General features: G+C 36.7%; 2 protein-coding genes across 4 annotated transcripts in view; one reads left to right on the top strand and one right to left on the bottom strand.

The window, feature by feature from the left end:
* The window catches only part of APPL1 (adaptor protein, phosphotyrosine interacting with PH domain and leucine zipper 1), a 33,761-nt gene extending 33,305 nt beyond the window's left edge, over positions 1-456 (top strand). For both annotated transcript variants that reach the window (XM_037132112.2, XM_037132111.2), the window contains one exon: positions 145-456. In XM_037132112.2, the coding sequence (XP_036988007.2) occupies positions 145-291 (147 nt within the window). In that variant the 3' untranslated portion in view covers positions 292-456. The remainder of the gene's footprint in view (positions 1-144) is intronic.
* ASB14 (ankyrin repeat and SOCS box containing 14) lies at positions 161-27,901 on the bottom strand. 2 transcript variants are annotated; one of them, XM_053669309.1, is made up of 11 exons: positions 27,825-27,901; positions 27,084-27,227; positions 23,966-24,019; positions 23,374-23,507; positions 23,119-23,277; positions 20,362-20,607; positions 12,236-12,407; positions 11,031-11,574; positions 9,257-9,410; positions 5,455-5,655; positions 161-222 (listed from the first exon to the last, which is right to left on the bottom strand). In XM_053669309.1, exons 2-10 carry the CDS (start codon positions 27,212-27,214, stop codon positions 5,477-5,479), a joined length of 1,773 nt encoding a protein of 590 aa, XP_053525284.1. In that variant the 5' UTR covers positions 27,215-27,227; positions 27,825-27,901; the 3' UTR covers positions 161-222; positions 5,455-5,476. The 2 variants fall into 2 exon arrangements, with proteins under 2 accessions (XP_053525284.1, XP_053525283.1); XM_053669308.1 differs by having other exon boundaries at positions 27,811-27,895.

Raw genomic sequence — 27,901 nt, 5'->3', positions numbered from 1 at the left:
TTTCTTTTCAGTAAGTTGCCAGAATTATGCATTATATTTACAACAGAAGGATTGAAGTGGTTCTCAAATATATATTTTAACTGCATAGTTTTCCATTTGATTGCAAACAATTAACTTATAGTTTCTTTCTGTCTTTTCCACTAGGACTTAGAAGAACAAAGTCGGTTGATAGCAGCTTCCAGTAGACCAAATCAAGCCAATAGTGAGGGGCAGTTTGTTGTCCTTAGCAGTAGCCAGTCAGAAGAGAGCGATTTGGGAGAAGAAGGAAAGAAGAGAGAGTCAGAAGCATAAACTTATCCTTCCTTTTGGTTGATAGTTCCCCCCTTCAGATGTATTGACAATTTCTGTGGTGAAATGACACAAGGTAACAACTATGTTGAAATATCAAGGAGGAGAGTAAAGTTTATATTTGCTTATTTTAACTGCATTTTAAAAAATAACATTGATGACAGGTTTGCATTGATTTCTTTTTCTTAAAAGTAATAATCTATGCAGTAACATCAAATTCCACATATCTGAAAGAAACCTGTTTATCTCCCTAATGTCGATTGCTGAGGAATTATACTTGCTCAAGCCTTTTTTCCTTTAAATTGTGATTTTATTATCTTGCATTGTAATTGGTTATGACCATAAGAAATTGTTTCTTCTTCAGCTTCAGATATTCATGGTTATGCTCCCTCTATTTCATTAAGAATGTTTCCTTGGTAGTAAGGAAGCTTTTGACTGAATAGGTTCAAAACCCTTTATACAGAGAATTCTATAAGCTTGCAGATATTTTAACAATATTAAATGTGCAATAGAACTTTTATAAAATAATTAGAAAAGAGATTTTAGACTTAAGGTTTTAAATTGTGGCAGGTGGTACTGTGGATTTCAGGGCACTTTCTTGGATTGTTCACATCCTCTGGTGTTCTATACCTGATGCCACTGGGAAAGAAGCTTGTGTCTTCAGTTCAGTTATTGATACAGCCCTGGGCATTTTATTACCACATTCTTAGTTCTCAGGTTGGAACTTGAATTATTGCTGCAGAGCAGTAATGGTTAAAATAAGATTCTGGAATTTATTAAAAGGGATTTTTTTTGTTAAGTACATTTTAGATTAGGATGTAATGCATAAAGATTGTTACTGGATAATACATTATATTTTCTGCATTGAGTGAGATAATTTTTATTGAAAATCAAGTGACATTTCAAAAGAAGTTCTATAACAATTATGTTTTCTGCTTACAATAAAAATTCCCAGAGATTAGTTTAGAAAATGTAGTCTTCTAAATTTCAGATTGATAGACATAGTATTTTCATAACCCCATGTTTTGATAAAATACTGACACCAGTTTATATCCACAAAGGAACATAACTAATATACTAAAATAGAATAATTTGCACTAATTATTGTAAATACCTGTACTCTTCCAATGAGTGAAATCTCTAGCTCCATGAAAGACAAAAGGAATTGAATGCTTGGAATAGGAGAGTTGATGAACAAAGGACTTTAGCATGGTGTCAAGGTTAAAACGACATTTCTCTATTGCCTACTTCTGTGTCAACACTTGATTTTTTTTCTTTACTCAGATTTTTAACATTGCTAATAGAAATTATGTTCCTGTGTTTTACATGTAAAAGCATATATAGACAAGTGAAGTATATTGAATAAACTATTTTACAGTTACACATTTAAAATTTTCAAGAGATTAGCCACTAAGACTAATTTTACAAGGGAAAAGGTTCTTTTATATACAGTTTTTCTTCTTAGTTTTGAATTAGAAATGGCATTTATTTAGTTCTCACAATATAGGGTGGCTGCTTCACACTGTATATACAATGTTTTCTGTAGGAATGGGAAAGGTATATATAGTGTCATGATACTCTTTTATCCACGTGCCAAATGGGAATAATGATTACTTGACAATCATTATTTTGCAGCCTTAGGTTACCAAAACATTTAGTAAAAAAGTAGAAATTTATGGGATACTTTTTGAAAAAGTTTATTTTGTGCTTGAAGGGAATGGTTTCACAACAGTCTGTGTCATTCCTTTTATAGAAATTGAAATTTCTTCTGCAGTCAGCACTTGATTAGTCTTACAAGTCATGCTTTTGGGACCTTTTTGAGAATTAATAAGCTTTCTGTTTCATTAAGTTTTTTGTTTATACTATCAAGTTGTTGACTCACTCAGCTCAGATGAAATTTGTCACCCTGCAAGGGAAATGGTCAGCATTAGGAGGCAGATTTACTAGGCTGGTGCTTTGCAGTTAGCAAAGTGCTGCCCTTTGTTAGCACTCTGGGTCAAAGTTTCGGGTAGACTTAAGGGTACTGGAAGGCATAGGGGTGGTGGACAGACTTATAGTTCCTTAAAGTCATGTTGTGATAGGATTTACACAATAATACATCCATGTCCATAGGTCAGACTAAAGTGCATTCCAACACCAAACAGAAGTCATGTGTGAGTTTAATAATTTTAGGTGATTCACCTTCGGTTTCATTACTGTAGTGTACTATATGAACTATTCCATTACTACAGATATTTAAACATCAACTTAATAAACTCTCTTTTGATGAAAGAAGGCTGCCTGTGGGTTTTTGCATAATGTTTAAATTGATCTTTTTGTCTGTTACCCTTTGAAACTTCCCCTTCTAGCTTTGGGATGCTTTGGTGTTAATTGAATTAGATTTTGGAGTCTCTTACTCAGACTCAAAGTTGCACTTACTGGTTTTTACATATTAACAAAACTGATTCTTTAAAAGGAAGAAATTAAGTCTACCTAATTCTGCTATGCACCCTGTTATTTATATGAACAGTTCTTTTGTACCTATGGTAATGAAGTCAATAGATAGAAAACAAGTTATTCCTTCTCCCTTTCAGAATGTTCGGAACTTGCTAATAAGGGACTAAAACTATTACCTTAAACAGAGAATCCCCAAAGTCAGTCTGGTTTTTGCCATGTCTACAATGATTACTTGGTGTTTAATTTCAAAAGAATTATCGAGCTCTACAGTCTAGGGGTGGTAGATTTATTTTACCTTTATGCTTGGGAAAAGGACAGTAAAGTGTGCATAACATTCTATGTAACATATAATTTTGTGTGATAAAGGCATTGGAATTAATTTTGACTTATATAAAGAAACGAAGTATTTAAGATTTAAATCTTATTATAAATGCTGACAGACCCTAAGAGCCCATGTGTTATAAAATCTTCTGCTACCTGAATTAATAAAATGAAAATATTAACATTGGTTTTGACAACAACCTCCTAGCATTCAAACTGTGCTTTAAATATTCAACCACATCGGTTATAGCAAGCAAGACTTTCATTTTATTTTTGGCAAGTTTGATTTACTCTTTCATAAAATTTTGTTCTTCTGCATTAATAAATAATAAATAAAAATTTGAAACTGGAACTATATTATACTTTTTAACCAATCTCTTGCAGCTGCACTCATATGTAATTTACTTCAGTTAATGCAAGAACTAAGATACCAGTCTCATTAATATGAGATTAAGTTACAACTAATGTGTAAAACCGTATATATTTGGTGATTTTGTAATGTGAATTGATTAATTCTTATTTTACTGATACTATTAATCATGCAGCATACGATTAAATACATGCTACATTTACCTTTGGAATCGGATTTGAAGAACTTAGCTTTATGTAGTGGTGGTATACATGCGGGGTGGAGAGCTTATTTTTTCATTTTGTCAAAATAGATATTTCCTGACAGGTCTTCACAAAATACACTGTTATGAGATTTTTAATGTATAATAAAGTCCATGGTTTTTGTACCGTCATTTTTGTATGAAATATTTGACATGTGTTCTGAATTTTACTTCTCTAATTTCATATGATGCTTTTAAACAATTGGACTTCTTCTTAATTTGTTATGACACTATAATTACACATCTAGCCCCATTGCAAGTCCATAATAACAGCTACAATGAAAAAAAATTTGTCACTTATTGAAAAGTAAAATTAACATCACTAGTGATGTATTTTTCTTTTTAGAAAAATAAAGAGACTTCTTAGTAATTACCCTAGACATGTTATGGGCAGTGTGACGATGTGTACTTCTATGTTTGGTTCTGCTCAAAGAAATGCCTGTAGAGGCAGGTTATTGTGTACACCAGCTTAAGTGTCTTGGGCCTGTAGTTTTAATACTAATGCATATTCATCCCATGTGCTCATCATAGTTCCCTGTAGCACTTACCAAGATCTTTTCTTCTGCTGGGAGCTTCTGTTCTTGTTTTGAATTTTATAAAATGTATATACACTTGCAGAAGGTCCAGGGGGTGGATGAAATTAACTTTAGAATTATGTAATTTATCTGATATAAGTGCATGTATCTCTTAAATATATTTGTATATTGACATACATATCATTCACCAGTCACTTATAAACAGATACTACAATTTGATTTAAGAAATAAAAACTATTTATGCCAGCCAGTTCTGCAATTTTTTATGTGAAAACTGTATTAAAAATAATTCTGAGTCTGTGCTTTTACTCAGATAGTCTGTATAGCCACAAATCCCTCCATCAGAAAGAAATATAACTTCAGTTTACCTAAGATGGACTACATTATGCTAAAAAAGTATGGTAAGACTAACTGTATAAACATCAGTCTGTAGAACACTGGGCCCATGGTGAAAGACTACATTATCTTCCCTCTCTGTGCTTCCTCTCTTGATGTACCATCTAAATGCTACACAGCTATGACTGAGTGAATGTTTTCTTAGTTTCTTTACTCCCTTTCCACAAATAGAAAACTGTACTTACATACAGCATAGACTATATAGAAATAAAACTTTAAGATTCCATAACTGCTTTTATCAGTGAGTCCCTCCTATATGTCCAGTATAATATAGAAATTATAAGCCATCATCTATTTGAAAATACTTGTCATTTCTATACTGGCAATCACATTAACCAATAAATGATAAACCTTAACCATGATTTTGTGGAAAGAAGGGATGCATATTTCTTGTTAATGAAATTGCAATTGAAGGTTCTATTACAATTACATTACCACACCTCAATACTGGACTCTACAAGTAAACAGACGCTAAGCTCGCCTCAGGACTTTTGCATAAGAACAGCTACCTTCAAGGTTATGTGCTGGAGTTCATATTTATTCAGTGCAGTCACTAACAAATTTTATATATATACTTCTCTATAAAAAGGATTACTGTTCAGAATTATCTTGCGCTATCCGAGGTGGCATCTATTGAGCATGTAGAAATATGGATTCATACACTTAAGTATTTCAGTTAATTAAAACTTTTACTGTTGGTCTTTTTAAACTGCCTTTCAGATTCTAGCCATCTATATATTGAAAGGCTAGTTCAGAGCAACTCTTTAAAGAATGTAGATTAAATTGAGATTTTAGTTGGTAGGTAGAGTGAGAAGTAGGAGTCACATATAACAAGTCAAATTTTAAGAAATATTAAAGAACTATACCTTTTCAACCAGAATGGTTTGATTACCAGCTTCCTGTAAAAATTCCTTGTCCATAAAGGTCATATTCTTGGTAAAGGACATATGCTTTTAGACGATTGGGTAACGGAAGAAATGACATGAAGACGGGGCAACGCAAATGCAAACGTCCCATACACTTTCGGATCTTTAGGCGGCACAAGTGTTTTAGGGAGCGAGGGTTTGCTAAAATGAAAGAAACAGTTGCCCGTTATCTAAAAGGTAAAAATTGATTTTTTTAACTAATTTTTGGGTTTAGTTAGCAAATGTATTTTGTTAGGCCACCGAGGTTCTCATTTGCTGTGACTAAATGGAAAAATTAATAGGGAAACAGCTCTTTATTTCCCATTCAACCGTTCTTATAAACGTGGTTTCATAGCCATGTCAGGTTAAAGACTGGCATCAGTTGTGAATCTGGCCTTTGAGACCTGAAGTTCCTAAATCTGCATGTATTAACCCCCACCACATCCACCCAATCCTGTCCCTCAGGGTCAGACTAAAAACTAAAGATCACTACTCAGGAGGAAATTAAATGAAAAATTCTTTGACTTGATGTTCTTCTGGAAAGAATTTGGTTTGAAGGGTCACTTGATTCCTACAGGCTTAGATCTTAGATCTCTGTTTTTATTGCCATTTCTTAGCTTTTAATTCCTACGTCTACACTGTTCCATAGGATTCATAGAAAATATTACCTGCCCATATAATAAGTAGCTACCTAACAATTTATTTACTGGGAAGTGGTAATAAGTACACATTAAATATAATTGTAAATGAACATTTTTTAGATAGGAATAGTATTTTTCTTCGTTTCTTTAGGTCAAGTTTTTAATGAAGAGAAGAATGATCTACAAAAAAAAATAAGAATACAATTAGTATTTTTGTTAAGAATCTTCGAGATACCACAGAAATAGAGAGGATTGTAAGAAATTACTATGAAGAACTGTATGCCAAGAAATTTGAGAACCTAGGGGAAATGGACACATTTCTAGAAAAATATAATCTCCCAAAACTCAATGAAAAAGAAGTAGAACACCTGAATAGACCAATAACAGCAAAAGAAATTGAAGCAGTAATCAAAAAACTCCCATCACACAAAAGCCCTGGACCAGATGGATTCACAGGAGAATTCTACAAAGCATTTAAGGAAGAGCTAACCCCCATTCTTCACAGACTATTCCAAAAAATCCAAAAGGATGGAAAACTCCCTAACTCCTTTTATGAAGCCAGCATCATCCTAATTCCAAAACCAGATAGAGATACAACAAAGAAAGAAAACTTCAGGCCAATATCGCTGATGAACATAGACGCTAAAATCCTCAACAAAATATTAGCAAATCGCATCCAACAATATATCCAAAAGATTATACACCCTGACCAAGTGGGATTCATCCCAGGGATGCAAGGATGGTTCAACATTCGCAAAACAGTAAATGTAATTCATCACATAAACAAAAGCAAAGACAAAAACCACATGATCATATCAATAGATGCAGAAAAAGCTTTCGATAAGGTACAACACCCATTTATGATAAAAACACTCAGCAAAATGGGAATAGAGGGAACATTCCTCAATATAATAAAGGCCATTTATGAGAAACCTACAGCCAATATCATACTCAATGGACAAAAACTAAAAGCTTTTCCACTAAGATCAGGAACAAGACAAGGATGTCCACTTTCACCACTCCTATTCAATATAGTATTAGAAGTTTTGGCCACAGCGATCAGGCAGGAAAAGGAAATAAAAGGCATCAAATAGGAAAGGAGGAAACAAAATTGTCACTGTTTGCAGATGACATGATAGTGTACATGGAAAATCCTATAGACTCTACCCCAAAACTGCTCAAACTAATTAATGAATTTGGCAAAACAGCAGGATACAAAGTCAATATCCAGAAATCAAAGGCATTTTTGTATACAAACAATGAATCAGCAGAAGCAGAAATCAAGGAAAAAATCCCATTCGATATAGCAAAAAGAAAAATAAAATATCTGGGAATAAACCTAACCAAAGAGGTAAAAGACCTGTATGCAGAAAACTACACAGCACTGAAGAAAGAAATCAAGGAAGACACAAACAAATGGAAACATATACCGTGTTCATGGATTGGAAGAATTAACATCATCAAAATGTCCATACTACCCAAAGCAATATACAGATTCAATGCAATACCTATTAAAGTACCAATGGCGTATTTCACAGATATAGAACAAACACTTCGAAAATTTATATGGAATCATAAACGAGCCCGAATAGCAGCTGCTCTTTTGAGAAAGAAGAATAAAGTAGGAGGGATCACAATACCTGATATCAAACTGTATTACAAGGCCACTGTAATCAAAACAGCCTGGTACTGGCATAAAAACAGGCACATAGACCAATGGAACAGAACAGAGAGCCCAGAAATCAACCCAACCCTCTACAGTCAATTAATATTCGACAAAGGGGGCAGTAACATAAAATGGAGTAAAGATAGCCTCTTCAGCAAATGGTGTTGGGAGAACTGGACAGCTACGTGCAAAAAAATGAAACTTGAGCACCAACTTACACCATACACCAAAATAAATTCAAGGTGGATAAAAGACTTAAATATAAGCCATGACACCATTAAAGTCCTAGAGGAGAACATTGGCAAGAAAATCTCAGATATTCCACGCAGCAACATTTTTACGGATATGTGCCCTAGAGCAAGGAATATAAAGGAAAGAATAAACAAATGGGATCTCATCAAAATAAAAAGCTTCTGCATGGCTAAAGAAAACAGTATTAAATTAAAAAGACAACCAACTGTATGGGAAAACATATTTGCCAATGATACCTCAGACAAAGGTTTAATCTCCAAAATATACAAAGAACTTACACGACTCCACTCTAGGAAGACATCGAACCCAATTAAAAAATGGGAAAAGGACTTGAACAGACACTTCTCTAAAGAGGACATACAGAATATCCAGAGACACATGAAGAGATGCTCAATATCGTTAGCTATCAGAGAGATGCAAATTAAAACCACAATGAGATACCACTTTACACCAGTCAGGATGGCTATAATAGACAAAGCAACAAACAACAAATGTTGGAGAGGGTGTGGGGAAAAGGGGACCTTAGTTCACTGTTGGTGGGATTGTAGACTGGTACAACCATTATGGAAAACAGTATGGAATTTTCTCAGAAAAATAAAAATTGACCTGCCTTTTGACCCAGCAATTCCACTGCTAGGATTATACCCCAAGAATCCTAAAACATCAATTTCAAAGAACCTATGCACCACAATGTTCATAGCAGCACAATTTACAATAGCCAAGAGTTGGAAGCAACCTAGGTGCCCATCAGTAAATGAATGGATCCAAAAATTGTGGTACATATACACCATGGAATTTTATGCAGCAGAGAGAAAGAAGGAACTACTACCTTTTGCAACAACATGGATGGAACTGGAAAGCATTATGCTGAGTGAAATATGCCAGGCATTGAAGGACAAATACCATATGATCTCACCTTTGACAGGAAGCTAAAGAATAAAACAAACAAACAGAATAAAAACAAAGACGCTGAAATAGAGAACAAGTGGGCAGTGACCAGAGGGGAGAGGGAAGGGAACTTAAGGGGAAAAAGGGGGAGGGATTTTGAGGAACAAGTATGAAAGACACAGAGATGAGGACTGGGGGGGGGAATGGGAGGGAGGGGGGAGACCGGGCGGGGGGGGGGAGAGAAAAAAAAATGTACTTGAAAAGTAACTAAATAAAATTAAAAAAAAAAAAAATCTTCAATAAGAAAGATACTCACTCAAGATATTACGGATTTCTGACCAGAGCCCCTGTTTTTGGAGCACAGCTTTCAACTTTGAACAGATCCGAACTTGATCAACATAATCAAGCATTACTCGAACGACATTTCCAGAGAGATGTTGCAGCCACGACAAAGTTATTACTTCACAAAACTGAGGAAGAAAATCAGAACTATGAAAGTAAATTAAAACTAAGTATGTTTTAGCATAGTGATCAGAAGAGTATTAAAGTCAGAGTCAGAATCCAAGGTCTCAAGTTTTTCATTTATAAACTGAGGTGTTGAGCAAGAATATCCATTTGTAGCTCTAACATTTGGAAAAAAATACTATGCTTTCAGAACTATGTAAGATGTAATGAAGATGTGAAAGACTGTTAGATAGTATCTGTCACCCTACTATAGTATTGGTTGGCCACGTGGCTGGCTGGCTGGCATAAAGACTGCCTTTCTAGCTTCACTTGCACCTAGATGTGGCCAGCTGAGTTCCAGCCAATGAGGTGGAAGTGGAAGTGTGAGCAATCCCAGAATGCCCTTAAAGGAGAGCAAGGTGTGTGCTGCTTCCTATGCCTGCCTTCAGGGTGGCTAGAATGTGAATGCAGGGTTCTCTTGTGAATCATGGAGCTGCTGTTTAATTAGAAGACTGTTTACTTCTGGCCTTTATTTATTTGAGAGGGGAATGAGCCATCTTATTAAAGCTACTCTTATTTGGGGTTTTCTATTATTTATAACCTATTCCCACCCTGTTACTTGAGGGATATGATCACTTCTGTGTTTAAGTAGCTTACTTGGTCTTACAGAAGATCTTCATGTAAGAAGTCAAATAAGACCATATGAAAAGTCAGGAACTAATACAAGATACGTGCCTAAATGCCAAATCCTACATTAATTGTAACTTAAAAATAACTCATACAGCATTACAATATTTTGCCTTTCATTTTTCAGAATTCATTCAAAGTACTTTCTCCACTCAGTTTATTTTCATGTTAATATAAATTCAAGTACCTCTACTGCATCTACTGTGTTCTAAGCACAGCTCTATAGATTGAGGAAAGTGGTGAACAGGAGCTTACATTCATCATATATTTGTGGGGGAGATACAATTGGTTTTTTAAAAGAATTTTAGTAATAAGTGCTATGAAAGAAATGAACAGTTTTATAAGAGTGATTAGGGAAGGGAGCTAGTGTATATAAGGGTCTGTCTGAAGAAGTAATGCTGAATGAGACCTGAAGGGTATAGCTATCGGGAAAAGTTGGAAGAACTCAAGTTGGGGAAAGTGGAAGTCCACAATTAAGTAGACCAGTGTGATGAAGGCCAAGGGAAAAGTGTCTGAAAGAGAGAGTGGTCAACTATTTATTGCAGTTCCTTATTGCAATTCCTTTTTTCATCAGAAAGGTGACTGAAAACCATTTAATCAAATGTTAGAGCTAAAAGAGCAAAAAACCTAGGAGTACAGGTCTTGAGAACCCAGAAGCATTTTAGTCAGATAAATAACACTTATGCTTTTTAAAGAAAAAGCATAATGTATACAAGACTGCATTCATTCTAGAAAACATTGCCCAGATGTTGTTTCATGTGTGAAACTCCCTGGGTAAATTACTGTTTTTTTTTTTCCTGAACTGTTTCTGTACCTTTTATATCTTTCTACTATTGTGTTTATCATATATTAAATCCAACAGTGAGCTTCTGGAGAGAATGAATGGAGTCTTACCTATTGCTGTAGTTCAGGGCCACTGATGACTGTATAAGGTGAAACAGCCAATACTATGGACTTACCATAGTATCTTTGATAACTGTAGATGTCCAGCCCTCAAAAGTATAGCAATGATGTACTTTGTCTCCATGAGGACAATCAAAGCATCGCTCTGTGTCATATCCATAATTCAACAGCATCCTGAGCATGACTTCATCTTTCAGTGTGTATTGCAGTGCCGATGGGAAATGTAATGGGTTGACCCTGCAGAAGTAATTTACATTGGCCCCATGCCGTAGCAGCAGACTTATCAGCTCATAGTGGCCCATCCTTAGAGCTATCTGGAGGCAGTTAACTGGGTCTTGGTTAGGCAGGGCTCCAGCGCTCAGAAGCAGCTTAACTGAAGAGAGGTCACCATTCGATACTGCAAAATACAGAGCTGACTTCCTATGGTCATCATAGTGTTTGCGAATTCTCTGATCTAGCATGAAATTCACATCAAACCCAGCCTGGATGAGAAGTTCCAGGCACTCAGGGTGTGCTCCTGCTGCGGCACAGTGGACCGGACTGATGCCACTCCGCTTAATGGCAGCAAAATCCGTAACTGGAACCAAAATCTTCAGAGCCCTGAAAAAAATGTCAAAGTGTATTTAAAAATTGTTTTTTAATATCCAGCATTATCATGTTTATGATTGTTTTATACTGGCACTAGGTGGTATTAATATTAAGTAGTATTGAGAACCCCTGACCAAAAAACACAGTTCTTGAATCCAAAACCTCAGATACCAAGTAAAACTAAATGAAACTACTCTCTAGATTATAAACTCAGAATTGGCCTGGTGAGTGAGATTTGCAGCTCCTCATATTGCCGAAGGATTTGATAATAAAATAGTTTTATGTCTCTTCAGTGGCTACAGAATACACCTGACTTTATCACTTTCTAGCTAGTCAAGAGTTTATCTTTAAAATGGGTACTGGAGTCCCAGCCAGGTGCTCAGTTAGTTACAGCGATATCCAAATATGCCAAGGTTGCAGGTTCAATACTGAGTCAGAGCACATACAAGAATCAACCATTGAATACACACGCATGAGCAGAACAACAAATCAATATTTCTCTTTCCCTCTCCCTCTCTCTTTTTTCTCTGTCTCTTAAATTAATAAATAAAAATCTAAAAGAGATATTGGAATTGTAAGGTCAGAGATGAAGAATACAAAGTTCCCAGAGCTGTTCCAAAAAAAGGTAGCTAGTTCTTATTTCTGTTATTTGCAACAATGTAACAGAACTTACAACAAGTGGCCTCTGTCAGCTGCCACATGAATGGGGAGGTGGCCTGAATTCTTAGGGACATTGGCATTGGCTCCATACTGTAGCAAGAGAACCACGGAGTCTGGATTTCCTCCACTAGCAGCTTCAAGTAAGATGGAGGAAGAATCAGAGGCCTGACCGAGAGCATTAGCTCCTAAGAGGAGAAAGAATCTTGTTATGCTAAAAGACTTTTCCACTGTTAATTACTTAAGTATTCTTAAAAATATATCACCACCACCAAAAAGCAAATGTTGAACAGCAACTTTAGCACTAGGAATCAAAGACATAAATGTTACTTCCTGCATAGGCAGCTTATAAACTAGTTGGGGAGGAAAAAAGTGGTGTAATCTATAAATTATAAATAGGTTGGCCTTCAGAGTAATTTTATGTTAGTTATTTGAAACTGAACATTTTAAGAGGAATAATTTTATAAAAGGTTGTTTTATTTCTAGACCGACTTACAAAAGCTCACGGAATTCATAGCACACTTGTATATAGGATGGTACTGATGATTCTGTTGAACCATATCACCATGCCATCTATGGATGGTATGATGGAAAATGGCATTAATTTTTTTCAGTTGATCTTGGGGGAGGTGCAGAGGGTAGGGAGTGGAGGGAGAGAGAGAGAGAGAGAGAGAGAGAGATCAATTTGTTCTACTTATTTACCCATTCATTGGTTGCTTCTTATATGTGCCCTGGCCAGGGATCAGTCCCATAACCTTGGTGTATCTGGATGACACTCTAACAAACTGGGCCACTTTTCTAGGGTGGAAAAGGGCATCTTTCTGTATTAACTTGTTCTTAGGGAGCTAGTCACAGTAAGAGACAATAATTGTTTTAAGTTGATGTTGGAGACTACTGATAGTTAAAAGGACAAATTGTAGCACATAGCATGGGAAGTGTCATGTAAGTGGTGTGGGTAATAAAAGAGTACAAGCATATCTCAGAGATGGGTTTGGTTCCAGGCCACCACAATGTAGTGAGTATTGAAATAAAGTGAACTGTAATCTTTTTGCTGGTGGAAGATCTTGCCTTCAATTTGTAAAAAAAAACCTATCTGTAAAACACAATAAAGTGAAGTGTAATAAAACGAGGTATGTCTGTATAGGTAGATATAGGCAAAATGTCTCCAGCAGATCTCAGGCCTAGGCTTATGAGGGCAACTAGAGCTGAAGGAAGGCGAAAGGAGGTGAGGGTCAGCTGTGGAAGACCTCTCGGTGAAATGGGCTTTAAGGAAAGAGTGGCATTTGAATGGAAAATAGAAAAGGAGAGCATTCCAGGTACATTCACAGCTCGTATAAAAAAGATGTAGTGACTTTAATTTAGCACAGACTCTACAGTCATCAGAATACAGTGGCTGTCCAAGGACCTTATTTCTAGAAGGCATTAAAAAATGTCTAGACCTGGCTGGGTAGGTCAGTTGGTTAGAGCATCTTCCCAATACAACAAGACTGTTGATTCAATCCCTGGTCAGGACACATACAAGAATCAACCAATGAAGGCATAAGTAAGTGGAACAACAAATCGATCTTTCTCCCTCGCCCTTTTTCCTCCCCCCTTCTCTTTCTCTAAAATCAATGAAATAAAAATAAAAATTAGTATCTAATAAGCTTCCATGTAATGAGTTTTACTATATAATGGTTTCTTAATATGCATAATAATATCTGAACTTTATAAAACCCTAAGAAGTAGATGCTAATATCTTCATTTTAAAGGAAATAGACTTCCAGCCAAGATGGAGGCACAGCTAGACACACTGTGCCTCATTGCACAACCAAAAGAAGGACAACAAATTTAAATACAAATAACAGCCAGAACTGACAGAAAATTGAACTGTATGGAGGTCCGACAATCACAAAATTAAAGAAGAAACACTTATCCAGACCGGTAGAAGGGGCAGAGATGAGCAGCTGGGTAGAGAGGACTCAGAGCAAGGCAGCAGCTGGAGGACTGGGTGAGGTGGTGGCTGGCAGACAGGACAGCCCCACATTTGCATGCAGATAAACCAGAATGAACAACTGGGGAGCAGGACAGACTGCACAACCAAGGGTTCCAGTACTGGGAAAGAAAGCTTCAAATCCTCTGATTGAAAACACCTGCGGGGGTTGAGGTGGCAGTGGGAGAAACTCCCAGCCTCACAAGAGTACATTGGAGAGACCCCACAGGGTCATACAATGTACACAAACCCACCCAACCAGGAATCAGCACCAGAAGGGCCCAATTTCACTGTCAGTAACAGGGGAAGTGACTGAAAACCAGCACAGAGCAGAGCAAGTGGCACGGTTCCCTCTTGGACCCCTCCCTCACATACAGTGTCACAATACAGCAATGTGGGTTGCCCCCTGCCCCTGGTGAACACCCAAGGTTCCACCCCTAACTATACAGCAGGCATGCCAAGACAAAAAAAAAAAATGGTCCAAATGAAAGAACAATTCAAAGCTCCAGAAAAATACAACTAAGCAATGAAGAAATAGCCAACCTATCAGATACACAGTTCAAAATACTGGTAATCTGGATGCTGACAGAATTGGTCAAATATGGTGGCAAATTAGAGGAAAAAATGAAGGCCACGAAAAGTGAAATAAAGGAAAATGAACAGAGAACCAACAGTGATGGGAAGGAAACTGGAATTCAAATCAACAGTTTGGAGCAGAAGGGGAAAAAGACACATTCTACCAGAACAGAATGAAGAAACAAGAATTCAAAAAAAAAAAATGAGGAAAGGCTTAGGAACCTCCAGAACATCTTTAAACATTCCAACATCCAAATTATAGGGGTACCAGAAGGAAAAGGGGAAGAGCAAGAAGTGGAAAAGTTATTTGAACAAATAAAAAAGGAGAACTTCCTCAATCTGGCAAAGGAAATAGACTTTCAGGAAATCCAGGAAGCTCAGAGAGTCCCAAAGGAGTTGGAGCCAAGGAAACACACACCAAGGCACATCGTAATTCCATTACCCAAGATTAAAGATAAGGACAGAATGTTAAAAGCCACATGAGAAAAGGAGACCTACAAAGAAGTTCCCATCAGATTGTCAGTTGATTTCTCAAAAGAGACGTTACAGGCAAGAAGGGGCTGGAAGAAAGTATTTCAAGTCCTGAAAGGGGAGGACCTACATCCAAGATTGCTCTATCCAGCAAAGCTTTCATTTAGAATGAAAGGGCAGATAAAGTGCTTCCCAGATAAGGTTAAGTTCAAGGAGTTCATCATCACCAAGCCGTCATTATATGAAATGTTAAAGGAACTCGTCTAAGAAAAAGAAGATAAAAAATATGAATATTTGTAAAATGACAACAAACTCACAGGTATTAACAATTGAACCTAAAAATGAAAACAAAAACAAAAACAAACTAAGCAAATGACTAGAACAGGAACAGAATCACAGAAACGGAGATCATATGGGGGATTATCAGTGGGGGAGGGAGAGGGAAAGGTACAGGGAATAAGGAGCATAAATGGTAGGTAGAAAATAGACAGGGGGAGGTTAAAAATAGTATAGGAAATGTAGACACTAAAAAACTTATATGTATGACCCATGGACATGAACTAAAGAGGGGGAATGTCAGTGTGGGAGGGGCTATGCAGGGGGCAGGGGAATAAAGGGGAGGAAATGGGACAACTGTAATAGCATAATCAATAAAATACATTTTAAAACAATAAAGATAAAGAAACTGAGGCTCACTGAAGTAAAGTACCTTCCCTGGAGATGCACTGCTAGGGAGCAAGGTAGTCAGGAACTGCGTGCAGGCAGGCCACACCCAGGGCCCATTTCTCTGATGCCACATTGCCCACTCGAGCAATGCAGGGTGGCAAAGTAATGTGATTTGGAATGAGACAAATGTGGGTTCAAATCTTGGTTCTGTCGTTTACTAGCTATTCACTTCATGGGAATTACTTCATAAGGGGTCACTTAAGGGAAATGCTCACTCACAGATGTCACTTAGGTAAACCAATGCTGGTTTCCTTGAAGGGTTAAGGATTTAAAATCTGTTGGTGCTCCTCTTTCTTTATATTTTAATAAATGATCTATAGAAAAGATTACTTTTGTGTATATAAAGAATCCAATGTTTACTTTTATTATTCCACCTTATAATTTTATTCCTGATATTACTCATTTAAAACAGCTTAAAATGTTTTAGTGCCGTGTATTGGAAACTAGCCTCCCTATATGATAGGAAAGATTTAGATAATTCTAAAAAGCTATAGGTTGTTCTTAAATATAGGATTTCCTGCAGTCTAGAATATTGGAGACCAGGATCATGGATTATAGGAGAAGGAACCAGAAGAAGAGACCCACAGGTCGCTTCATAATACTCAAGGGAAGAATCCACCAAGAAGATATAAACATTGTAAATATATATGCACCTAAGATAGGAACACGCAAATATATAAAGAAAATCTTAGAGGACTTGAAGAAAGATATTGACAGCAACACAATTATAGTAGAGGATTTTAAAACCTCACTGTCAAAAATGGACAGATCTTCCAAACAAAAATCAACAAAGATATTATGGCATTGAACAATACCCTAGATCAAATGGACTTAACTGATATATATATATAGAGTCCTTCATTCCAAAGAAGCTAAATAAACGTTCTTTTCAAATTTACATGGAACATTTTCAAAGATAGGCAACATGAGAGGACACAAAACAAGCCTCAACAAATTCAAGAAAATTGAAATCATATCAAGCATTTTCTCTGACCACAAGGGACTGAAACTAGAAACCAACCTCAAGGAAAAAACTCAAAAACACTCAAACTCATGGAGATTGAACAGCATGCTATTAAACAATGAATGGGTCAAGAATGAGATCAAGAAAGAAAACAGAAAGTTTCTAGAAACAAATGAATATGAACTCACAACAATGCAAAACTTATGGGACACAGCAAAGGCAGTCATGAGAGGGAAGTTCATAGTAATACAGGCTTACCTAAAGAAGATAGAAACATTTCAAATAAACAACCTAACCCTACACCTACAAGAACTTGAAGAACAATAACAAAGACAGCCCAGAGCAAGTAGAAGATAACCAAGATCAGAGCAAAATTAAACAACATAGAGAATAAAAGCACAAGTATAAGAATCAATAAATCCAGGAGCTGGTTCTTTGAAAAGATAAACAAAATCAACAAGCCTTCGAACAGACTCATCAAGGAAAAAAAGAGAAAGGACCCAAATAAACACAATCAGAAATGAAAGAGGAGACCATAGAAATACAAAGGATTGTAAGAAATTACTAGGAAGAACTGTATGCCAAGAAATTTGAAAACCTAGCTGAAATGGACAAATTTCTAGAAAAAAAATATAATTTTCCAAAACTGAATGAAAAAGCTGCAGAAATCCTGAACAGACCAGTAACAGCTGATGAAATTGAAGCAATAATGAAAAAAGTCAAAACACACAAAAGCCCTGAATTGGATGGTTTCACAGGAGAATTTTACAAAGCACTGAAGGAAGAGCTAACCTCTATTCCTCACAGACGATTAAAAAAAAAAAACCCAAAATGGTGGAAGACTACTCCCAAATTCTTTTTATGAAGCCAGCATCATCCTAATCCCAAAACCAGATAAAGGCACAACAAAGAAAGAAGACTTCATGCTAATATCACTGATGAACACAGATGCTAAAATCCTCAAAAAAATATTGGCAAATGGCATCCAGCAATACATTAAAAACATCATACACCATGATCAAGTGGGATTCATCTAAAGGATGTAAGGATGGTACAACACTCGCAAATCAATAAATGTAATACATCACATAAACAAAAGCAAAGACAAAAATCACATGATCATATCAAGAGATGCAGAAAAAGCATTTGATAAGGTACAGCACCCATTTATGATTAAAAAAACTCAGCAAAGTGGGAATAGAGGGAATATTCCCTCCATATAATAAAGGCCATATATGAGAGACCTACAGCCAACATCATACTCAATGGGCAAAAACTAAAATCTTTTCCACTAAGACCAGGGACAAGATAAGGTTGTCCACTTTCACCACTTCTATTCAACATAGTACTGGCAGTCCTAGCCACAGCAATCAGACAAGAAAAGGAAATAAAAGGCATCCAAATTGGAAAATAGAAAACAAAACTGTCATTGTTTGCAAATGACATGATAGTGTACAGTGAAAATCCTATAGACTCTGCAAAAAAACTGCTCAACCTAATAAATGAATTTGGCAAAACAGCAGGATATGAAGTCAATATTCCAAAATCAAAGGCATTTTTGTATATGAACAATGAAATATCAGAAGCAGAAATCAGGGAAAAAAAACCCCATTTGATATAGCAACAAGAAAACTAAAATACCTAGGAATAAATCTAACCAAGGAGGTAAAAGACCTGTACTCAGAAAACTACACAACACTGGAGAAACAAATTAAGGAAGACACAAACAAATGGAAAGATATACTGTGTTCATGGATTGGAAGAATTAACATCATCCAAATGTCCATATTATCCAAAGCAATTTATGGATTCAATGCAATACCTATTAAAGTACCAATGGCATATTTCACAGATATAGAACAAACACTTCAAAAATTTATATGGAACCATAAACAATCCCGAATAGCTGCAGCAATTTCAAGAAAGAAGAGCAAAGTAGGAGGGATCACAATACCTGATAACAAACTGTATTTCAAGGCCACTATAATCAAAACAGCCTGGTACTGGCATAAAAAAACAGGCACATAGAACAATGGAACAGAACAGAGAGCCAAAAATAAACCCAGAGATTTATGGTCAATTCATATTTAACAAAATGGGCAGCAGCATAATATGGAGTGAAAATAGCCTCTTCAACAAATGGTGTTGGGTGAACTGGACAACTAGACACAAAAAAATGAGACTTGAACACCAACTTACACCATACACAAAAATAAATTCAAGGTGGATAAAAGACTAAAATATAAGTTGTGACACCATTAAAGTCCTGGAGGAGAACTTAGGCAGGAAAATCTCAGATATTCCATGCAGCAATATTTTCACTGTCCCCTAGAGTAAGGGACATAAAGGAAAGAACAAACGAATGGGATCTCATCAAAATAAAAAGCTTCTGCACAACTAAAGAAAACAGCATTAAAATGAAAAGAGAACCAACCATATGGGAAAACATATTTGCCACCGATACCTCAGAGAAGGGTTTGATTTCCAAAATATATAAAGAACTCATACCACTCCACTCTAAGAAGACAAGCAACCCAATTAAAAAATGGGCAAAGGTCTTGAACAGACACTTCTCCAAGGAGGACATACAGGGTCCAGAGACATATGAAAAGATGCTCAGTATCATTAGCTATCAGATGCAAATTAAAACCACAATGAAATACGACCTCATACTGTTGAGAATGGCTATCATAAACAAAGCAACACACAAGTTTTGGAGAGGGTTGTGGAGAAATGGGAACCATAGTGGACTGTTGGTGGGATTGCAGACTGGTGCAACTACTATGGAAAACAGTATGGAATTCCTTCAAAAAACTAAAAATGGAACTGCCTTTTGACCCAGCAATTCACTGGTAGGATTATATCCTAAAAACCCTGAAACACCAATCCAAAAGAACCTATGCATTCCAATGTTCATAGCAGCACAATTTACAATAGTCAAGTGCTGGATGCAACCAAAATGTTCATTAGTAAATGAATGGATCAAAAACTATGGTACATTTACACAATGGAATTCTACACAGCAGAAAGAAAGAAGGAGCTCCTACCCTTTGCAACAGCATGAATGGAACTGGAGAGCGTTATGCTAAGTGAAATAAGCCAGACGATGAAAGACAAATACCATATGATCTCACCTTTAACAGAATCTAACCAACAAAATGAACAAGGAAGCAAATTATAATAACCAAAGACATTGAAATTGAGAACAGGCTGACAGTGACCATAGGGGAGAGGGGAGGGGATTATAGGGGAAAAGGTTGAAGGATTTGCAAGAATAATTATAAAGGACACATGGACAATAACAAGAGGAGGGTGGAAAGAGGGGAGGGAGGTAGGGAGAGCTGGGATAGTGGGAAGGGGTAGGGGAAAGGTCAGAAAACTATACTTAAACAAAAATTTTTTTAAAAAAGAAAGAAACAAACAAAAATCTTGCCTTTCTGAAGCAACATTTCCATAATTTCAGTGTGCCCACTTTGGGCAGCAAGAGCAAGAGGAGTGAATCCATAGGAGCTCTGTGGGTCAGGGTGTGCTCCAGACACCAGCATTAGCTTCACCAAGTTCTGCCTGCCCAGTTTGGCTGCTTCGTGGAGAGCTGTCCTCTCATTGGCACACCTCAGATTGACATCCGCCCCATGACTGATCAGCAAGGTGGCCATGTCGTAGGAGTCTTGTAGAACAGCTGGGAAATTAGAAGGGAGGCAGGCATTATGTTCAACAGGAAATGAAGGCCAGAGTGCCCCTCAGGCTCTTCCTACCTACCCCTATGTGCCTGCATTTTGTGTTAGGAAACACCGTAAAATGAGGTGTATGTCAAATAATATTAATAGTGTTTTATATCAATAGGCTATTTTTCTGTAAGTCTCAACCAATTACTCATTGCCTATTGGTGGCTTATGTGGCTGAAAAACATAAACAAAATTTTTATTTATCATCTTTAAGTTTCAAGAGAATTGGAACTTAAGTACTTAATATATGGTCTTAGAAGTGCTTATAGAAAGCACTTTAAAAGAAGAAAAACAAAAAAAGCTATAATTAAGAAATTACTTTTATGCTTGCATTTTGTAAACCAAAATTCTCTAACTGGTTTTTCTGCATTTGTGCTGTTAATCTTTAACCCTTCATGATTCTAAAACTCCTTAATTTATTCACCTCCCTATCCATTCGCTAATTATTGGCATCAACTGAGGACTCTTGCTAGGTGCCAGATGCTGAATCCATTTGCATTCTGCTCACATCATTTATATTGTGCCATGAAAAGTACTCTAATTGCTCTAAGACCGGAAATATGGAGTGCCAAGGATGTTGGGTCATTTTTAATTCAGTGATCTGGTACTTAGTGTGCCCTTTCATTCTGGAAACACATGTCCTTTATTTTAGGAAATAATTTTCTTGGCTTACTTCACTCATGCTGTACTGTCTCCATCTTGCTTGTTCTCTTTCTAGCATTTCCTATTATGCATATGTTGCTCCTATTGAGTCATCCTTCTAGTTTTATTTCTTTTTATTTCCTGTGTTCCATTTCTTACCCTCTGGAAGCTTTCCTAAATTCTATCTCCCAGCATTTGTTTTGAGTTTTTATTTCTGCTATCATATTTTTAATTTTTAAGAGTGCTTTTGTTTTGTTTTATTCTGTGATTTTTGGTAGTATCTGTTATTTCATTAATTTCTCTGAGGAAATTATAATTTCCCCTGTGTTTTATTGACCCTAAATAATCCCTTTCCTGAAATTGCTTATATCTATTTCTTTTTTTTTAATATTAAATTTTATTTAGTTACTTTTCAAGTACATTTTTTTTTAATCTATTTCTCCCATCCCACCCGCCCCCCGCCCGGTCTCCCCCCTCTCTCCCATTCCCCCCCCCCGCCCAGTCCTCATCTCTGTGTCTTTCATACTTGTTCCTCAATGCTTATATCTATTTCTTGAAGACTTTCCTCAGATAGTCCTTGGCTATCTGCTCATGGTTAAGAGTTGAGGACTCAAAAGCTGATTGGAAATTCTAAATATTGGGTGGGATTTATAGACTGTGGTCTTAACTATAGCTTGATATGCCTGGGCCATTTGTAGGGGAACCCCCAATTTCACCATCTTTATTTCTTTCCTTTTGGGCTGATCAGATTTTCCAGAGAAGGCTCCTCTCAGAGCATAAGTTTTTTGCTGCAGCTGATAGAATCCTGGTAGAGGAGGAGGGTTGGAAGGTCTCAGCCTGTATTTGCTTAATTCCTCCAGTGTTTTCATCCCTGTACTCCCACCATGTGCATAAAACCTCTGTTTAAACTACCCAGAGAATAAACCTACAGAATTTTGCTGGTGTCAGGGAGGAGTCTGTCCCAGCAGGGTGAATTGGGAGAAGTGATCTAGAGATCAAACTACTTGTGTCTTAAGAGTTTTCAGCCAATCCTCCCATTGTAGCTGTCTGTCCTTCCCTTAGGTTCCATGAGGTAACAATTGCCAGTATTTTTCAGGCCTTTTGATAGAATTGTGCTGTTGTTTGGCTTTTCCCACTACCAATTTAAGATTTGGCTTTCTTGTCACTATTCATCCATCTGTTCCCCAGGTTTTAAAAAAATCATGTTGTCAGCCCTGACTGGTGTGACTTGGTTGGGCATCTTCCTGCAAATCAAAGGGTCACTGGTTTGATTCCCAGTCAGGGAAGATGCCTGGATTGTGGGTTTGGCTCCCAGAAGGGGTGTGTTCCAGAGGCAACTGATTGATGTTTCTCTCCCTGTCTTTCTCCCTCCCTTCCCTTCTCTCTAAAAATAAAGTCTTTAAAATAAAAAATCATGCTATTGTCTCCTCTCTTATTGTTCTCATTCTTTTGTATCTTAACCCTTTAAAACAATTACTTAACTATAATTTAAGTGAACATTCAGGAGGGAACAAAATTAGGCATTTGTATCAAATCTGCCATCTTTATTCGACCATTGACTGCTTCTTTCTGCTTTGCTCCCTTCATATATTTCTTGCACCAGAATTAACTGGATCAATTGAGGCACCACCCAAAATGATCAGTTCCTAACTGGGCAGAGACTTTGCATCAGGTCCGGTACCTATGTCTGGCCAGTTGGGATAAAGTGACAGTGCTACGGCTATGCACAAAAAGCTGCCTTTGAAACCTGTGGGCTTCAGGCAGGTTTCAAAGGAAGAGAATCAGGGCCCAGATTCTTCTCCAGAGACGAGGTGTTAATTTACCTGTAAGAAGAGGAGAATTGCCTTCAAGATTCTTGGCATTTGGATTGCAGCCATTGAGAAGAAGAAAACTGGCATTTTCTAAGAGGTAATTGCTGACAGCCAAAAAAAGTGGTGTTTCACCATTGTGGGTGGCTCGCTCCCACGCGCTTGGTTTTGAAGCTGAAATAAATTCGTTAGACCACACAGATTAAGATATGAAGATAAGTTTTACATTTATTTCTCAGAAGCATCAGAAGAGTTACAAAGGGTGTTTACCTTTCAGGGTTATTTCCAAAATGTTCTTATTTAGTTGCACTGCAGCCTTATGCAGAGGAAGCCAGCCTATCTCATCTGCTTCATCAAAAGCAGAATGGTACTTGGTCAAGCGTGACAATGCATCTTCCTCGCCTATTAGCAAGTCAAATGAGAACAGATTCACATTTGGGACACGTACAGGACAGCCTGGGCTACTTCTGAATTCTATCATCAAGGTCAGTGTATAAGGCAACATAATTCTATCACCACTTTTTCTGAAAGACAGATTTAAATGGCATAGGACAAACAAGTCATAAGGCCTTTCATCTAGCATTCCATACTACCAGGGCCTGTGAGTACCCATTATCCTGTCACATACACAAAGATAGCTCTGTCCACCAAGAAGCCCAGGAGCTCTTTGCTAAATTGTACTGAAGTATTTCCTCCCAGGAAAGGCCACATCAGATTCGACAATAAGCTGCATAGCCCAGAGTGTTCACCGTTTGGGAGAAACTGCTTCTAGGCTTCCTGACCTTAGAGGGAAATGCTGCCAGTTGTCTTCATTACCTCTTACCTCAAGTTGAAGGGATTAGAATAGGAAGAGTACTTAACTGCCTCTATTGTTTCAACTATCTTCTTACACTCAGTGCTCAGAAAGGAATGGAAGCTGCATGGGAAAAAAAAAAAAACATATGTAATTTCAAAACTTAGGAAAAGACTAAGATATTTGACAAAAACAAAAGGAAAGCATAAAGGCAATGGTAGTTAACCAGGGATGAACTCATATATGAGGCAATGACTGAAGCATAATAGAAATACATACAAAATGTAGTGTTACCCTTAACGTGTATGTTCTGTGGGAAGTCCTCTCCCATGTCTGTCTTCCCTTGTTAAGGCAAGAACTGCCCTGGCTGGTGTAGCTCAGTGGATTGAGCATGGGCCTGTGAACCAAAAGATCTCGGTTCGATTCCCTGTCAGGGCACATGCCTGGGTTGCAGGCCAGTTCCCAGCAGGGGATGTACCAGAAGCAGCCATACATTGATATTTCTCTCCTTCTCTCCTTCCCTTCCCTTCTAAAGATAAATAAATTTAAAAAATTTTTTTTAAAAAGGCAAGAACTGTGTCAGAGCCTGAATCACAGCAAGCCCTTAATCAATATTTTCTGAACTTAATCAAACCTGCCTAGGACTGAAATGTTACATTATCACATGATAAAATTTAATGACCAGAATTTGTGCTCATAAAACACTATGAGCAGTTTTTAAAGTAGTACTATTATTAAAATATTTAAAAATAAAGTTTTAGGCCCTGCTGTGTAGCTCAGTTGGTTTAGAGCATTGGTCCAATATACCAAGGTTGTGGGTTAAATCCCCAGTCAGGGCACATACAAGAATCAACCAATGAATGGATTAATAAGTGGAACAACAAATTGATGTTTCTCTCTCTCTCTCTTTCTCTTGCTTTCTCTCTTTCTAAAATTCAATAAATAAAAATTTTAAATACAAAAAAATGAAGTTTTAAAAGTCACTTGTGAATATTGTATTATTTTTAAGTCTACAAAATAAAGATTGTCACCTTCCTGTTTTCTTTGGTTATTCAATGAACCCAGCTTGAAGAGAATAAATTCCCTCAGACAATCTGTTCTATTTATAATTTGGTCAGTAAAATTTTCTTAAGCCTTTGAAATTACACTTAGAGATTTAGTATTGTATTTGTTTTTTATGGCTGCTCTAAGAAATTACCACACACTTACTGGTCTAAAATAACACAAATTTATTACAGTTGTGCAGTTCAGAAGTATGAAACAGGTCTTGCCAGGCTAACATCAAGGTGTGGGTGGGCCCCGGGGAGAATCTGCTTCTGTGTCACTTCCAGTTTCTAGAGGTGTCCCACATGTCTTAGGTCATGGATACCTTCCTGCACCTTCAAAGGCACCATTGTTGGGCCATATTCTTCTACCCCACTCTCTCTCAGGTCCTCTCTCTTCTGCTTTCCTCTTCCATTTCTAAAGACCCTTGTGATGGCCCTGGTTGGGTGGCTCAGTTGGTTGGAGCATTGTCTCAGTCACCAAACGGTTGTGGCTTTGATTTCTGGTCAGGGCACATACCTAGGCTGTAGGAGGCAACCGATCAATGTTTCTCTCTCTAATTGATATTTCTCCCCACCTCCCTTCCTGTCTCTCTAAACTTAATAAACATATCCTCAGGTGAAGATTTTTTAAAAAGCCCTTGTGATTACTGTACATTGAGCCCACCTGGATAATCTAGGATCATCTATTTATAATTTCTTAAAATTGACTTTAGAGAGAGAGAGAGAAATAGACACACTGATTTGTTGTTCTACTTTTTTATGTATTCATTGGTTGATTCTTGTATGTGCCCTGACTGGGAATCAAACCTACAGCCTTGGCATTTTGGGAAAATGCTCTAACCAACTAAGTACCCAGCCAGGCTTAATCTCTTTATTTTAAAGTCAGTTGAATAACAACCTTAATTCTATTTGCAGCCTTAATTCTCAATTGCAGTGATTTTTAAACTTTCATCTCAAAACTACTAATAAGTTTATTAGTAATAAATGTAATTACTAAAATTCTGTGGCAAAAAATTACATTTTGTATGTTACAAACTTAATATAACAAATATAACACAACATATAAAATATGTTATATTTTTGCCAATCTGAAAAAATAGGTATAATTTTGATTTACAAAAAATAATAATAGCGATTATCTACCCTTTTTGTTCCAAAGTGACTTTTTAAAGAAATCAGTTGGCTAGTCTTGTATATCAGGATTTCTGTCACCAAGAGTTAACCAATCAGACACAACCTTATCATGTGACATGACCAATAAAATGCAACTCTATTATATGACCTATATATGCTTGGCTCAAAACAGAACATACATACTGAATGGCTACTGTATGACAATCTAAGGAAAAGAGGTCAGTGCTCCTGACTAAATAGTAAGGTGTTGCACATTATAAAAATTCTTGCAGTACACAGGTTGAAAATCACTGCTCTATTGCCATGTAAGGTTACATATACACAGGTCACTATCGCAGCAAACGGGGTTTATCACTCCTGAAAAACAACAGAAACTCCTAGAGAGCCGAGGTTGCTGATCAGCCAGAGAGCATTGACAAGATGGGCTTGGCTGTGGACAGCCGATCCCCCAGGCACTTTCCTAAGAACATTGTGGGACCCATGGGATTCTTTTTGTGTAGTCATTGCAGAACTTTGAATCCACACTCTTCAGAAGAAGTTAGTTAGTTTCTTCTGGGTTTAAGTTTACATAATTCTTCTTTTGTTTTGAGCAGATTAAAGACTGGACTTAAACCCATCCACCCCACTAAAGTTGAAGATAAGTTTCTATATGTCTTAGTTGTATTTGTGCATTTCCTTGGCTCCCCAAAGACAACATTCCTTAGAGTTCTCTAGCCTTTCATATTCTCATGTATTTCTTCTTTCTGATATTCAGTCTGCATCTCCTTACCCTGACTTGCTGCTGAACTCCTTCAACTGTTTTCTTTACTGCCTAATTAAATTGTGAATTATTTCCAAATTTTTTTTTGTCTTGTGAAGCATCAAGTCTCATAGATATTGTATGTATATGGGCAGCTCCTCAATTCTGACCCTCTCTTCTGTTTTTTTGGTCAGAAAACTAGGGTCAGGCTGATGACAAATCTCATCTGTTGACTACTTATACTACATTGCCAATGAGATACAGTTACCTCTCATCCTCAGGTGCCTGTTGTGTAGTTCCTGGCTTGTGAACATCCTGTAAACTCTGGTGAATGATGAACTGAGTATCAAAGTCATCATCTATGTCTTCATCACTGGTGTAATTGTCCATGTGAAACATCTACAGATTTACTCTAAAGTCAGAATGAATTAAAAATATTTTTCTAGTTGTGAAAACAGATTATTGACTGCTTAAAATTATAAGTGGAATTAAGAAAACTACAAAATTGATAGGACTGATAAATGAAGAAAATGCAAAATTTAGAAAATAAGATATTCATTTAAACATTTTTTACGAACTTAAAAGTTTTCTGAACTGTCCCAGATTCAACATAAATTAGAAGTTTCTATGAGTAACCGTTTACTTAAAGCTTATTCAGGAAAAACATCCTTTCATATAAAACCTAGGTCAGTACTATTGTAACTTTAGAAATGTTCATATTGATCTATTTTAGACTTGGCTCATGAGTTTTCCTCAGTAATTGTAGCACTCACCCCTAAACATCTTTCTCACACACAGTTAATGTTATGCTGGAAAAAAATGTTATTTAGTTAGTAAATACTAAAAATAAACATGTCATAGGAATACATGTACTGTCATACTACAACATAATAGGAAGAGTGATAGTAAAAAAGCAATGTATTTTGGTAGGCAACACCTCAATTGTATTTTAAAAAAATTTTCATTTCAGCATAGAATATAGTCTGATTACATACCAAAGACTTTTTACCTTTTGTTACCACCTTTAGGACAGCACTGAAGTTTTTGTTGTTGAAGATTAGCACGTTAGAATTTCCATTTATATTT

Source organism: Artibeus jamaicensis, unplaced genomic scaffold, assembly GCF_021234435.1.
Source record: "Artibeus jamaicensis isolate MK-2021 breed Jamaican fruit bat unplaced genomic scaffold, CSHL_Jam_final contig_519, whole genome shotgun sequence".
NCBI classification, from domain to species: domain Eukaryota; kingdom Metazoa; phylum Chordata; class Mammalia; order Chiroptera; family Phyllostomidae; genus Artibeus; species Artibeus jamaicensis.
This window is presented reverse-complemented; position numbering and strand designations above follow the sequence as displayed.

What these genes read in the sequence shown, in the direction of transcription:
- ASB14 (XM_053669309.1), bottom strand. Translation starts at nt 27,214, where the DNA reads ATGTTTCACATGGACAATTACACCAGTGATGAAGACATAGATGATGAC. An exon ending in ATAGTTGAAACAATAGAGGC is followed by an intron (nt 23,508 to 23,965) that starts AGTTAAGTACTC and finishes TGACTTGCTAAT; the next exon opens with AGGCGAGGAAGATGCATTGT. An exon ending in AGAAATCCGTAATATCTTGA is followed by an intron (nt 5,656 to 9,256) that starts GTGAGTATCTTT and finishes CTTTCATTTTAG; the next exon opens with CAAACCCTCGCTCCCTAAAA.